Below are 14,915 nucleotides of genomic sequence, written 5' to 3' on the forward strand. Positions count from 1 at the left end.
CAAGAAATATCCTCATGACATTAACCATAAAGCTAACTAATTAAACATTCGTTTATAGTGAATAAGAATTTAATAATATAATAATAATATTAATAATAATAAGAATAATAATAGTAGTAGAAGTACAAATTTTCAAAATTGTTTTTATTATACACATTTTTCTACAATTTTATCTTATTTTATTAATATTTTGATAATTTTTTTTATAATAACTATTGTGGTAAATGTTTTTTTTACTATGGAGAGTTTTCTTTCTTTATTATATAACAAAATTCTAGATAAATAGGTGTTGGAGCATTTTTCTATAGTAATTTATAATCGGATATCTATAATCTATTATAATATACGTGTAGGAATCCACCGGTCGGTCATACATGTAACTTTAACTAAACTCAGTGTTAGCAGAGAGGAATGCATGACAACTGATACTCAACCCAATTGGATGATCCCAATCAAACAATATTTAACTAACATAATATGTGACCCACACTTGGAGAAGACGATGAAGCAACAGACCGCCTGGTTCATACTCATCGACCAAGACCTTTACAGGCGAGGGTACACTCGTCTACTCTTAAAATGTCTTACTCCCGACCAAGTCACCTATGTCATGAGAGAATTACACAAGGGAGTATGTGGAATTCACTCTGGAGCATGAACCATGGCAGCCAAGGTACTATGAGCCGATTACTATTGGCCGACCTTACAGGGTGATTGTACAGAATTTGTACAAAAATGTCTGAAGTGCCAAGAATACGACGCCCTGTCTTATTGAAAGCCTGAGAACTTGCACTACATCTTATCACCATGGCCGTTTGTGAAATGGGGAATGGACATAATTGGACCTTTCGCTCCAGGCAAAGGCCAAAGTAAGTTTTTGTTAGTCGGCATCGATTATTTCACTAAATGGATTGAAGTCGAACCTTTGACAGTAATAACCGTGCGAAATGTACAAAATTTTGTGTGGAAAAATATCGTTTGTCGATTCGGACTACCTCAAATCATCATTACTGATAACGGTTGGCAATTCACCGACCGAGGGTTAGCAAAATTTTACGGAAAGCTTGATATCAAGCACATTGCGAGTTCAGTCGAACACCCACAAACCAACAGTCAAGCTGAAGCCGCTAATAAAGTTATTCTCAATGAGCTCAAAAAACAACTCGGCCCAACCAAAGGTAACGGGACAAAAGAACTTCTTGAAGTCCGTGGGCTTACCGATGCACACCACAGTCTACAACTCAAGAGACACCATACAGTTTGACGTACGACACTGAAGCAATGATTCTTGTTGAAATAGGTGAGCCCTCTCTACGGCGACAAACACTGGATTTAGACCTGAATAAAGAAAGCCTACTGGTCGACCTTGACCTCATCAACGAATTTAGGGAAAAGTTCATAATACGGGAGGAAGCCTACAAGCTATGGGCGGCAAGGAGATACAATTCGAAAGTAAAACCAAGAAGTTTTCAGAAAGGAGATTTAGTTTGGCGAATGCGCAACGATGCCCGGAAGGACAACGACAATTTTCAAGCAATTGGGAAGGTCCATTCCGTATCACCGACAGAGCAACCGGTGAAGCATATCATTTAAAATATTTGCTAGGAAAAACTGTACCGAGAACGTGAAATGCCACTCATCTCAAATTTTATTACAGTTGATAAATAACATTAGTGTACTCTTTCCTCGCTCGGTTGTTTTATCCCTAAGGAGGGTTTTCGATCGAGAAGGTTTTAACGAGGCACTTTAAAAACTATTGTTTTGCATGTCTGTACTTACATTCACATCCAGATGACCAATAACATCAGTGTTATTTACCGAACTCTCGGTTAGAAACCCATTAATAACTTAACTGTTATTTATACCTATTATTTTACCATCTTATCGGCTTGAAACTTAACTACATTTATCACGTTATCGTTATACCATTCGTTCGGTCAGATATTAGTTATGAAGTTAGCACGAATTACTTAGCAAAGTCAAATATATAAGGGCGAAACCATAAGCGTTGTTGTTCAAAGCAGTTGAAAATGAAACAAATTGTTCAAAACCCAGAACCCGGGTCCAGGTATTTTGCCATTCAAATAATATCCTCGACCGACTGATCTGGTTCGATCACTTCGATGCGCTGAGGATCTTCCATCATATGGTCGGCACTCCCCCCAAGCAGTACTAGCTGGCCCTTCAGCACATCTTTACCCAAGTCATACTGCGAGTTATTCGTCGGCACACCATGAAAAAAGGCTGCCTGCCGGACAACCTGGTAAAAACTTTCCTCATTAATGCGCAACATGAACTCTTGGCACTTCTACACTTCAGCAATAAGAGATTCTTCTTTAACTTCAGCATCCGCTTTTTCCTTCAAAAGTTGATCTCGCTCAGCCATCAACTTGGTGAGAGTTGCCTTTAACGTTTCTTCTTCCTCTTTGGCTAGTCGATCATTCTTCCGCATTTCCTCCCTGCAAGTTTCAATAACCTCTAAAGTCGCTTTCAAGGAACTGGCCGACTCCTCCAACTAAACCTTCAGCTTCGACACAACCACCATCTGGGCCCTACTTAATTCATCACCAAGAGCCTTGCCCACGATGGTAGCAACTCCACCAATTCTTCTATAAATTCTTTGGTGGGGATGGCTGCCAGGACACCTTCATCTTCTGGGCGAAGATCGAATTGCATAGTTGGGGCCACTCGCATTGAAGGGTTCAACATTGTAAGTGGCCTGCCAGACGACTGCCCCACTTCAGAACTAGTTTGGACCTTGGGTGGACGCCCCCTCTTTCGGCTGACGGTTGGAGCGACCACCGCCGTAGTCGGCGCAACCTCCTTAACAACAACTTTTCCTTCCCAACCCCCGCGAGACTGCTAAGCTTTCGCACGACCACCTGACGTTTAAGGTTGCTCATGAAATTGCTCAAGGCGGGATCCATCTTTTTGATAATATCTGCAAGGTACAAATACAATTAAACCATATTAAACATAGCGAATACACTGCAAGAAATCCACGTACCATTGAAGTCCGTCCACTTCTTGGATGACCCATATAAAGCTATCAACTCTCGGGTTGGCAGCTTACATGAGAGTTGATCAATAACGACTAAAATTTCCTTATCAAATGGCGAAAGAGACGACTACAACCAATTACCAAGTTGAGTTGGTTTCTCCTGGAAATTTGGTTGTCCGATTTGCATTACAAAAATAGTTTCGGCCATCCGGCTCCACAAAAAATTTAAAGTATTTTTTAAATTTTTTTTATACAAAGTAGTAAAAGTGGAAAATCGAATATTCCCCGATCGACTAGACAAAGATAACCAACTCACAGGAGTACTCGAACGTGTTATAATAATACAAAAAGGCTTCGGGAGTAGGCTCAAGTTGGAAAAGGCGAAAAAGTACCTGGAACGCGTGAAGGGCCGCCCACGAGTTAGGATGTAATTGTGTAGGTGCTATGTTGAGAGTCCGAAGGACCCCCATCGTAAAATTATCAAAAGGTAAGGTTATATGTAAATAAGCAAAAAAGGTATTATATACGAAGAAAAAGTCGACTGGTGCGTTCTCCCGACCATGACACACACGGTAGGTCACGCCACAAATGTCAGCCAATATGGCTCCAGGCGGGCAGCCGGGCGCTAGAAATGAATTTTCAGAAAGGAATTGATCTAACTTATCAGAGTCCCTTAACCTAGTGGGAATTTTCAAAACTGTGGGATCAACCCAATCATAACTTAGGCCGTCCGACAACTGACTCGCACCACCAGATGCAGTGCGAGTCACAAATGACTCGATATCTACAACATTATCAGAAGAATCCACAGAAGAAGACATTACTGACATGGATACTCGACAACTCAAAGGACACGGAAGACTCGACACTCGGAACAGAGGATACAAGACTTGAAAGAAGAGAGAAAGTGTAAACCTTTCCACCCACCAATGAAGCTATTTATAGCCAACGGAGTAAGAGAGAAAATCCTTTACCATTCGTCCAACACGGTTAGATCTAATGCAATCCAATGGTCAGCACCACTCGGCATACGAAACGACATGTAATCTCCACCGTCAAATGCATCTGATGAAACAATGCATCATGAAACGACAACTCTGTCAAACGCCACATCTCTGCCATGAATTTAATGCTACCAACAATCAAGCACAACCTCGAAAACCTCAATCATCCTACACGACTCTTCAGAGATGAATCTCTTTGAGCCTGGGGGCAAGTGTACCGGTTGGACTCCGGACGATTGAAGACCGGGTCAAGTAACATTTACAACATAATAAATACGCAGTTACAATTGAAGTGAATGAGTCAAAGGCACGCCCCGAAATACTCGGATAAATATCTCAATGTAACAATAAACCGAAAGATACACTCCCGTGATTTCAGGGAGCCACTACGCATGTTCTGATCAAGAGATCCAACCCACACAGGTAAGGGCCCATAGGTCAACTTATAAATAGAATTTTTGAAGGGGAAAAAAGTACGTTTTTCATATTCTACTAGTACGCACCAGAAACACTAGCACTGACTTGATCATCAGAGTGCAATCGCAGGTACCCCGACCGACGAAACACACGCAGCGAAAGAAAGAACTTGAAGAAACTTGAAGATCACTGACACGTTAGCAAATTATGTATCCAGTAAACAGGTATTACCTGGACCCATCATCGTACAAGTACAATATATGTTTTCATTTATTATGGTTAATACTATTTTTTTTTTAATTTTTAGCGTATCCTTCTATATGATTAAACATTACTGCTATAAGAAACTTCACATATTATAAAATATATAAAAATAAAATTAACATAAATATTATATTTTAACTCATTAAAATAAAAATTATATATTAAAAAATACTATAATATTTTTTTTCCATTAATAATAATAATAATAAAAATAACATTTTATTAAAAATAAATAAAATGATATTAAAAACCATCAATCTTATATATGATGTTTTGCGATATATATGTCATATTTTACTTTTACAATTTTGTTTACACTTTTTTTAATTATTTACGTTCTCTAATAATATTATAAGCAACTCAATTATTTATTTTTAATTAAAGCTGTCATTTTTTTTTATTTTTTAAAAAGTATAAAATACGGAGGACTATTTTATACTAGAATTAATAATATTTGCTCAGAAGATTTCATTTCTGGGAAAAAGTATTTTGACAACCACTTTTTTTTATAAAACAATCACTTGAGAAGTCTTTTTAATAATAAAATATTTAATTAAAATATAAATTAAATTATTTAATGAAAAATTAACAAAAAAAGTTGTAGAATGATTATATAAAATTACATGATTCCCTATATGTATATCATCAGTCTTGGTTTTGAACATTTTAAAGGGTGTTTGGAAAACTTTCTTTAACTGTTAAAGAAAAAAATGGCATATAATAAATTAAAAAAGAAATTCACACGTGAATAATAAAACAAAATATTTTTTATCAGCATAAATAATTTGGTAAATAAAAATGAAAAAAATTGTGGAAAGTGGTGTGATAAGCAGTATTCACACACCCTTTCTGCAACTGCAACTGCAGCTATACATTTTACTCTGAAATGATAAGAGCTTCAATTTGAAACAACCTCGTACCCTAATTTCACTCTGAATTCGCCCTTTGGTCTTACCCCCAATACACAAAGTAAGATTCTAACTTCACTTTTTGGCCTTAATTTTTCATTACTCAAACACCCATTTTGTTCTTTCTTTTCAATCATTTCGGTTCCATTTCAAAATTGTTTTTTAATACATTTTAATCTGCTTTGTCACTTTACAAAACCCAAACTAGGATGTGTTTTTTGTTTTTTTGTTTTGCTGAGGGGGTACTCATTGTTAAACTCTGACTCTCTAACAAGCAGTTGAATCGAGTCAAATTACTGTGGAATACAGAGATGATAAAAGAAAATAGCCAGTTTCAAAACTGGAAAGTGGTAGCTATTGAATTGTGTTATGTTTAGCAAATATTTGCATTAGACTATTTGTATTGCATATTTGTGTATATTAAATATTCAGCTGCAAGCACTTTGTTGATGTGGATTTTTCGCATTCACATGTCTTCTGAAGAATTTTAGTATTATGTTCAAGTTCTTTGTGTAATGTAAAGTGAATTACTTACACGCGAGGACGGTAATTGCCATTTACTTATGGTTCCATTTATCATTGTATCCACCAAAATTTGATTTGGAGTGTTTCAGTTGTGATTACATTTGTTATCATTATCTGCATATGCTGGTAATATGCTTTTAATGTTTATCATCTCCAGGAGTGAGGACTGTGCATGTTGTTTGCAAACTAGAATGATGTCTTCCGGTTGTATGACAAGGGCCAAATTTATATCTCTTGATTATAACTGTTCAAGAGTTTCTAAAGTTGATCTTGCTGCATTCTTTTACAAGACCACGTTTGGCCAGAAACAATGCTCTCCATGCTTTAGTTTTGCTCAGCCTTGTTTAATTGTTAATTTCAAGTAAGTCAGTAGCAATTTGTGCTTATGATTTTTTATCCTGCATAGAATCTAGGACAACTTTTGATAATTGATATACATAGTTGGAGGTTCTGTAACAATTAAATGCTGACAAGAAGCTTGGATGTGTTGTTATATTTAAGGGATGATAATGTAAACCTGTCTTTGTTGCTAGGCAGTTCCTTCACATCAGCTTTATTGGGTTACAGATTTTCTATATTTTGGTTAGGTGGGATTAAGTATTTAAAAAAGTATGATAGGAAGAAAGTGTCTAATGTGATGAGGGGTTTTCTTGGTCTATAAAGGATGATGAGAAGTGTTCTTCTATTTAGTCTAACATGGTGAAATGTGTTGAACTGTTGATGAAATTGTTTCATTGCAAAAGTCTGTTAGATTTAATTTGACGTCTAAAGTCTGATTTATTGTAATATCAGCAATCTTTTGAAGACCGTATTCTATTATTGTTGTACACATTCAGTTTTTCAACTGAATGTTGGGAGTTAGTGTTTCTGTTTTTGTGTTATGGTTGTATAACCACTTTTGAAGATATATATAGACTTTGCTGGTGTACTCTTTGAATACAAGTGAAATAATATTCAGTTCATCTTCTGTTAAAGCTTTTTATTTGTTTTCTTCATATCAAAATCTGATATGGTATCAAAACCTATATAGGGTAGGCATATCATTAAAATAGCTGGTATTTTGTAGCTAATTTGGGATATCAATATGAACATGTACTTGCAACTGTGCTGTTTGAAACACTTCAAACCCTGTATAAGTGATTATCAGAGGTTAACTATATGAATAGAACCATTACTATTGATCTTTTTCTTAGGATATTAAGTCTTTTGTCTTCAGGAGGATGACTTGGTCAGTTAGAAACAGCTTAAATGACAGCAGTTTTAGTTCTTCCACTTCAAATGGCAGTAATGGAAGGACCCGCATAATTAGAGTGATTCAAGAGTTTCAGAGTAAGTTAGGTTCTAAAATTCAGGAGGTAAAGAAAAATCTTCCCATGAAGCTGTTTTTCTTCTTGGTTGGATTTTATTGTGCAACTGCCTTTGCCACTGTTATTGGACAAACTGGTGACTGGGATATTCTATCTGCTGCCTTGGCTGTGGCTATTGTGGAAGTCATTGGGGCTCTCATGTATAGGGCTTCTCTTCCTTTAGTTAGCAAGAATAGAGGCCTTATTTCCTTGTTTAATTATTGGAAGGCGGGCCTTACACTGGGACTTTTCTTAGATTCCTTTAAATATTGATTTGATAGCATTGTTGGATGAGCAATCCCTTCCATGTGAATAGAAAGTTCCCACTGTTATTATGATGCTTGGCATTTGTAATGCACATGACTCATCGTCATTGCTGTAATCTGTCACCACTATGTTTGATATATGCTGAAGTTACACTTTACTCGACCTAAGATGGAGCTAGTTCAACTTCTACGGTTAAAATCCCTGAAGTTCAGTGCTCATATCCAGAAGATAAGACATTCAAGAGGCGAATCATGTATATTTATGAAGAAACATAGCAATGGTTGAGTTTTGACTAGGACACCCTAAAGGACATTGAAACATTCAACAACTTCATATTTTCAATTAAATCTCCATTGGCTTTGGTTCAAGCACCTCCCGGAACAACATTTCAGTCCTTCAGTCCATTATTTCAATGTTTCATCCTATAATCCGTCTTCACATCAGTTCCTTGATAGTAGTGGGATTGCTGGTATTCATTTTGCAGGCATTCAGACAAATTGGAACTTAAAGAAGTCCATTTTTTCATTGACTTGTGAGATGATGGTATACATTGATGCGGATCTTTGAATCTTTTTGCAAGAAATCCGACACTGTTGTATTGTACATGTACAACACCGAATATGTGTCTCTTCCATACAGAGGAAACTTGATTGCCTCATGAATGGTGATGCGAAAATTGAGTTTGGTACAAATAATGCAAACTGTCTCAAATGTAGTCTTGGTAATGTGATTGTGGATCATCATTTCTGCAGGAACTACAAAATACTTGAACATTGCACCATGTTCATGTCTACCAGGCTCCATCATGAACTGCAAACAATGCCATCTGTCGAATTGATTTTGTTTTTCTTTTTAGTATACTGCTAAGGATCTTTTGAAAAGTTATCCATCTCTATGTACAATTTTAGTTCTAAAGAAGAAAAGTTATCCATCTCTATGTACAATTTTAGTTCTAAAGAAGAAAAGTTATCCATCTCTTTGTACAATTTTAGTTCTAAAGAAGAAAAGTTATCCCTCATGTCTATATACATTTTGGATATACAGTTACCTCCAGAAATCATTGCACACTACAAATTGATGGAGATACATCTCTTTGATGAATGTATGGACTGGAAATTCTACAGGAACTAATTTATGCGCATCACTTTGGTGTATATATAACTTTTGGTGAATGTGTATGTGTCAGTTTTCAATTAACTTGATGACCAAATGATAAACACTTTTTCAAGAAGAATGCCAGTCAATTTTCCAAGGATGACAACTTTACCATTTACATTTCAAGCAAATTCAACTTGAATCTGAAAAATTATTTGAAATCTGAAACTGGTATGGTTGGATGTTAAGCAATCAACACTAACAATATTTTACTGTTTGTGCCAATCTCAAACTGCTACACTAACTGTGCATTTGGATAATCATCTGTAAAATAGAATTTAAATTAAATTCATATTTAGAAAAAAAATTTGGGGCTAAAATTGATTATAGTTTGTGTTTGGGTTCATTTTATATTATTTATAAATAATCATGTTGGAATAATAATTTTATAGAATTAAGGCCATATTTCGTACATCAAAGTTAAAAATACTTTGCCTTGCTTAAAGTTTGTGTGTTTCACACTTATGCTCATGCAAGCAATGAATAAGTATGGAATAAACATGGGTGGGTTTAAATTTTAGTTGGAATATCTATACTAGCTTTTCATTTTGCATTGATAACTATGGCAACATATTTAACATTTTTTTTTCTACATTATAAAATTTAGCTTAAATTTTAATTGAGTTAAAAACTATAATATTTCTTTTCAACTCAATTTAATTTCTTAACTGACAGCAAAACACTATGCTAACAACATAATGTCAAATATCAAGTTAATGTGAAATTATAAGTTTGACTAATACTATGCATATATTCAAGTTGAAATCATTTGGTGCAGAAGAAACACAACTTAACATTATATTTGGAAGAGGGGAAGAGAAGAATTAAGAGAAACTGATATGGAATGAAGAAAAAAAAATGCAAGATTCATGTTTTTCTTCTTCTCTCTTCAAATGAGAATAAAAAGAAAGGTGTCTAATTATATTTAAAAGACAAAATTATCCTCACTTTTATATTTATTAAAAATATTTGTCATTTTATATATTTAATCTTTTATTTTCTTTCATTTTCTGTGAAAATAGTTATAACTTTCTTTTACTTCCTAACAATCTAAGTACCACCTCATTTCACACTTTCTTTAACACTTTGTTTGAAGGAGATTACTATTCACGCGGATGGAAAAGAAAGAGACATTATTATTTGGTTTCAATGATGTGCGAAGAAATGAGAATGCTGATTTATGTGTGATCACTCGTAGACTTCCTTGCAGTCTTGAGAAGATTAATGGAGAAAGTCAAATAAACAACGTGCAAAGTGCCTCTCCCTTTTTCCAGTTTGTATGACAAAGATTTATGACTATGCAAAAGATTTATATGCACTACATAGAGCTTTAGAGTCCTTTGTTGACTATGGTAGCTTGAGGCAATGAATAGGTCATTAGAAACCCGTGAATGAATTTATTGGCTTCACACTTATTTCGTTCTTCCTTCTTAGGTTGCTGCTTCTAAGGTTTGTGTGAGTTGTGTTCATGCTATATGGAGGTTAGGTGTGTCCGTTTGTAACAAGCATAACTGCAACAAAGGAAATTACATAGAATAGTGGAAAAAGAGAAAAGGGACACATGGTAAGCAATGAAAGGAAGAGGTGTAGTGCTCAGGACAAAATAACCAATTCCAAGTTTGCGGATTTTAAGTGGTCCAAGCATTAGTATTTAAGGTAGATAGTGGAGAGAGAAAATGGGGGAATGATTGTAATTTTCTCTTTCTTTTATTCTGAACACTCTGCAGTATTGGATCACGCTCTTTCTTGAGAAATTGATATGTATTTCGTTTTTTTTGGTGCATGTCACCTTCTTCCTTATGCATGTCTCTTCTTCCTTATACACGTCTCTTGGTGCGTGTCATCTTCTTCTTCCACATGTACCATTGTTACTGTACCGCCCTGGTAGTCGGAAATGATGACGTGGCATCAAGCTATTGTATAGGCGTGTTGATGGGACACCTGGTTGGCAGAAGGGAAGGAGGTCGGGGGGTTTGCGTAGTCGCCAGTTATTAAGTTGGCGTGCTCTGATCTCCACCATACCTAAACCGGCGGTCACCGAGTTGAAGATGAAGTCGCCAGATGTGAATCCAGGCGACCAAGTGATTAGAGATCGCCGAAGCAAGGACATCGCCGAAGATGAAGGCAGATGGTCATTTCCCAGTTGGCCAGAGGATGAGCTTGGAAGATAGCCCACTTACACGGTGAAGCAGGTAGGGCAGATCATGAAGGCGGCCGGCGAGACCACAGGGAAGGTGTGTACGAAGGCACCCGAACTCGCCATCCAGAAGAGATCACGCTCCAAGGCATCTATGCACTGAGTACGCCATGCATAAGTAACTTAGCCAAAAGAAGAGTCAGAAGTAGCGCCCAAGTCAAGGATGCTCCAGATGATGGCACGTGTACAGTTGGATGCGAGCCACGTGTCCAGATGTGTAACTGCCAGGACAGAGAAAGTGCCCAGGTATATAAGAGTTCTCAACGAACTTCTGAGGTACGCATGTTCAGATTGTTTCTTTACGCTTGCAAGTCTTGAGTACACTGAGAGAGAACTGGTCACGGTTCCTTAGAGTTCTTGAGTCTTACTCTTGAGTAATTGGTGGTTCAGTCACTGACTTGGGCGTTGGAGCGCGATCGGCCGCAGCGGTGCCGTTTCGTCTTTTGCAGGTTCTCGAGGTGGATCGCGGTGAAGGACGGAGGCAAACACGGCGCATACGTCGATCCAAGTTTGACGAGGCAAAGCTCCAGCGTTTTGGTCAACAGGCAGGATCATCAGGCGCCCACCGTGGGGCCGTGTAAAACCTGTTCCCATCCACAGTGTGAGTTCTTGGAGGTTTCGGCAGTTTCTGTGTGGTTGTGTGCTGGTGCAACCATTGTCCGCTGTTCATCTAGGTTTTGTTCGGTAATTTTGCGTTTTCCACCGTTTGTTTGGGTTCTTGTTCGGTGAGGTGAGGTTTTTCGCTGCTTGCGCGAGTTTTAATCGGTGAAGATCTGAGTTCTGTTGCTCGTTTGGATTTTCGTGGAAGGAGCGTTGGGTTTTGGTGGAGTTGCGAGTTTCTGCGAAGGTTTGCTGCGTTCTTGAGGTTCTTCGAGGTTTCGCGAAGTTCTGACCGATTGATCGCTGAATCGATCGTCGCTGAAGAAGGTGTTGTTCATCGCTCTCTGTGATTCGTCAAGATTTCATGAGAAAAATGAGAAGCAACCGTTCAAGTCCAGTTGCGCCCGTTGCTGCTGAAGGCGCCATGACTATGGCGCAGATGGTGGAAATCATGCGTTCGCCTGCAGCGAATGTGGAAGCCTCGCGCATAGAGCAGGCAAGAATGCACGAGGACCTGGTCGCCTCTCGGGCCAGGAATGATGAGCTTAGCAGAGTGACTGAAGAACTGCGTCAAGCTCTTCAGGAGCAGCGAGGGCGTCCAGTCGCTGAGGAGGTCGCGCCGTCAACGCCGCCTCGCGTTTTCCCTATGCCTTTCGCTCAGGCGATTACCGACACGCCTATCCCTGCGAGTGTGGTACCTGTGAAGGCTGTTTTTACCGGCGTGGAGGATCCTGAGGCGCATCTCACCACGTTCCATACGCAGATGATGCTGTCAGGAGGATCAGACGCCGTATACTGCAAGATGTTTGTGAGCACGCTCCAGGGAACGACGCTGGAATGGTTTGTGAGCCTGCCTACGGGTCACATAACCAACTTCCAACAGTTTTCAAAGATCTTCGTCGAGCAGTACATAGTGAACAAGGCACCGCCCAGGGTGTCTTATGATTTGTTCGACATAAGGCAGTATCAGGGAGAGTCCCTCAGGGACTACCTGAATCGTTTTGGGACGCAGATGGTCCGCTCGCCAGCCAAAGACGAAGAGATGCTGGTCTACGCATTCAAGAAGGGCGTGCTGCCGGGACCATTCTGCGAAGCATTAATCAGGGCTCACCCTGCCACATTTGCTGAGGTCAGGCGACTTGCGGTGGCCCACATCGCCGATGAAAGTGAGGTCGCCGAGAAGAGGGGAAGCGTGGCTCCCGCTAGGCCACGTGCCCAGACTAGGATCCAGCCACAGAGGGTGCTGGAGACAGCGGCGGCCAGGAGGGAACAGAGGACTCGCCATCCTTACGATCCAAGGAAGAACAAGGGCAGGGGCCAAGGGCGGCCTCAACCAGCACGCTGGGAGTACAATCGCCCGCCAAAGCACAAGTTTGTCATGGGATTGGCGGACCTGATCGCTATTCCCAATATAGCAGCTAGGCTGAAGGCGCCCGAGAAGATGGGCGACAAGGTGCTGAGACCAAAGCCAGACGCCTGGTGCGAGTTCCACCAGGGCTTTGGCCACACCGTGGATTCATGCTTGGCTTTAGGATACCAGCTCGACGATTTGGTCAAGAGCGGGTTCCTAAACGACTACTTGCTGGATAGAAGGACGGGGGGTGCGTCGAGCTCCCAACCAGCAGGTGGTGAGGCTCAGCAGCACGAGATGCCTACCCACGGAGAAATCCACACCATTGCAGGAGGTTTCTCGGGTGGTGGATGCACCGCATCACAGAGGAAGAAGTATGCAAGGTCTGTGATGACGGTGGATATGTTTGAGGACCACTCGCCGGATGTGGACATTACGTTCACCAAGCAAGATCTTCGGGACGTTGTGCCTCACGACAACGACCCCATAGTCATCTCGTTGATTACGGCGGGAAGGAAGGTCCATAGGGTTCTGGTGGACCAAGGAAGCTCGGCAGACGTGATGTTCTGGCCGACTTTCACGCAGTTGGAGCTACCCCTTGACCAGCTGAGGCCCTATGGAGGGTGTTTGTATGGTTTCGCTGGTGACCAGGTAGAGGTCAGGGGGTACATAGAGTTGAGGACTACGTTTACAGATGAGGCGGGTTCGAGAACAGAGAAAATCAAGTACCTTGTCGTGAACGCTCCTTCAGCATACAACATTCTGCTGGGAAGACCCACGCTCAACAGAATAGGCGCTATACCGTCGACCCGACACATGAAGGTGAAGCTGCCGTCTATGGAGGGGGTGGTGATCACCATCAAATCCGACCAGAAAGAAGCAAAGAAGTGCTATGAGAATAGCCTGAAAAAAAAGAGGTCTGTGAGTTACGTGACAACCACCCCGCCACCCGGTGCGAAGCCCAGGCCGACGGTGATGGGGGAGACCGCCGGAAGCGACGTGGTGATGGTAGATGCTGAGCTGGGGGAGGGGAACGCCGGTCTAGAGGAGGAAGAGGCGAGGAATCGCCCTGAGGAAGCAAGGGAGCTGGGAATCGCCAGGGCGGTGATCGCCAGAGAAACCAGACCAAAACCCGTCGAGCAGTGGCTTGAAAGAGAGATTGGGGGAAAGATCTTCAAGCTGGGAAGATCACTGGAAGTTGAGCTCCAGGACCAGATCGCCAAGGTGATAGAGTGGCATCTGGATGCGTTTGCATGGTCCGCTTCGGACATGCCCGGGATTGATCCCGACTTCTTGTGCCATCATTTGGCGATGGACAACCAGGTCAGGCCAGTGCGACAGAGAAGAAGGAAGTTCAACGAGGAGAGAAGGCAGGCGATCAGGGACGAAACACAGAAACTCCTCGCTGCAGGCCATATCAGGGAGGTGCAGTACCCTGATTGGCTGGCCAATGTCGTACTGGTGAAGAAGAGCAACGGGAAATGGCGCATGTGCGTCGATTTCACCGATTTGAACAAGGCTTGCCCAAAGGATTCGTATCCTTTGCCAAGCATAGACGCCCTGGTGGACAGTGCTGCAGGGTGTAAGTTGCTAAGTTTCCTGGACGCCTTCTCGGGGTATAACCAGATCAAGATGCATCCCATGGATGAAGAGAAGACTGCCTTCATGACCGAGAGATCGTGCTATTGCTACAAGGTGATGCCTTTTGGGCTGAAGAACGCGGGGGCCACGTACCAGAGGTTGATGGATCGAGTACTTGCACCAATGCTGGGAAGGAATGTGCAAGCGTACGTGGATGACATGGTCGTGACCTCGCCGGAGAAGAGCAAGCACGTTGTGGATTTGGAGGAGTTGTTCACTACGATCGCCAAGTTTAGGTT

General features: G+C 40.7%; 1 protein-coding gene across 2 annotated transcripts; it reads left to right on the forward strand.

Moving 5' to 3' along the window:
- Positions 1-5,512: 5,512 nt before the first annotated feature.
- LOC137819320 (YCF20-like protein (DUF565)) lies at positions 5,513-8,663 on the forward strand. Of its 2 annotated transcripts, XM_068623123.2 has the most exons (3): positions 5,513-5,655; positions 6,277-6,480; positions 7,336-8,663. In XM_068623123.2, exons 2-3 carry the CDS (start codon positions 6,311-6,313, stop codon positions 7,736-7,738), a joined length of 573 nt encoding a protein of 190 aa, XP_068479224.1. In that variant the 5' UTR covers positions 5,513-5,655; positions 6,277-6,310; the 3' UTR covers positions 7,739-8,663. The 2 variants fall into 2 exon arrangements, with proteins under 2 accessions (XP_068479224.1, XP_068479223.1); XM_068623122.2 differs by lacking the exon at positions 5,513-5,655 and having other exon boundaries at positions 5,662-6,480.
- The last annotated feature ends 6,252 nt before the right edge of the window (positions 8,664-14,915 follow it).

This window comes from Phaseolus vulgaris, chromosome 10, assembly GCF_051622355.1.
Source record: "Phaseolus vulgaris cultivar YP4 chromosome 10, ASM5162235v1, whole genome shotgun sequence".
Lineage (NCBI taxonomy): Eukaryota > Viridiplantae > Streptophyta > Magnoliopsida > Fabales > Fabaceae > Phaseolus > Phaseolus vulgaris.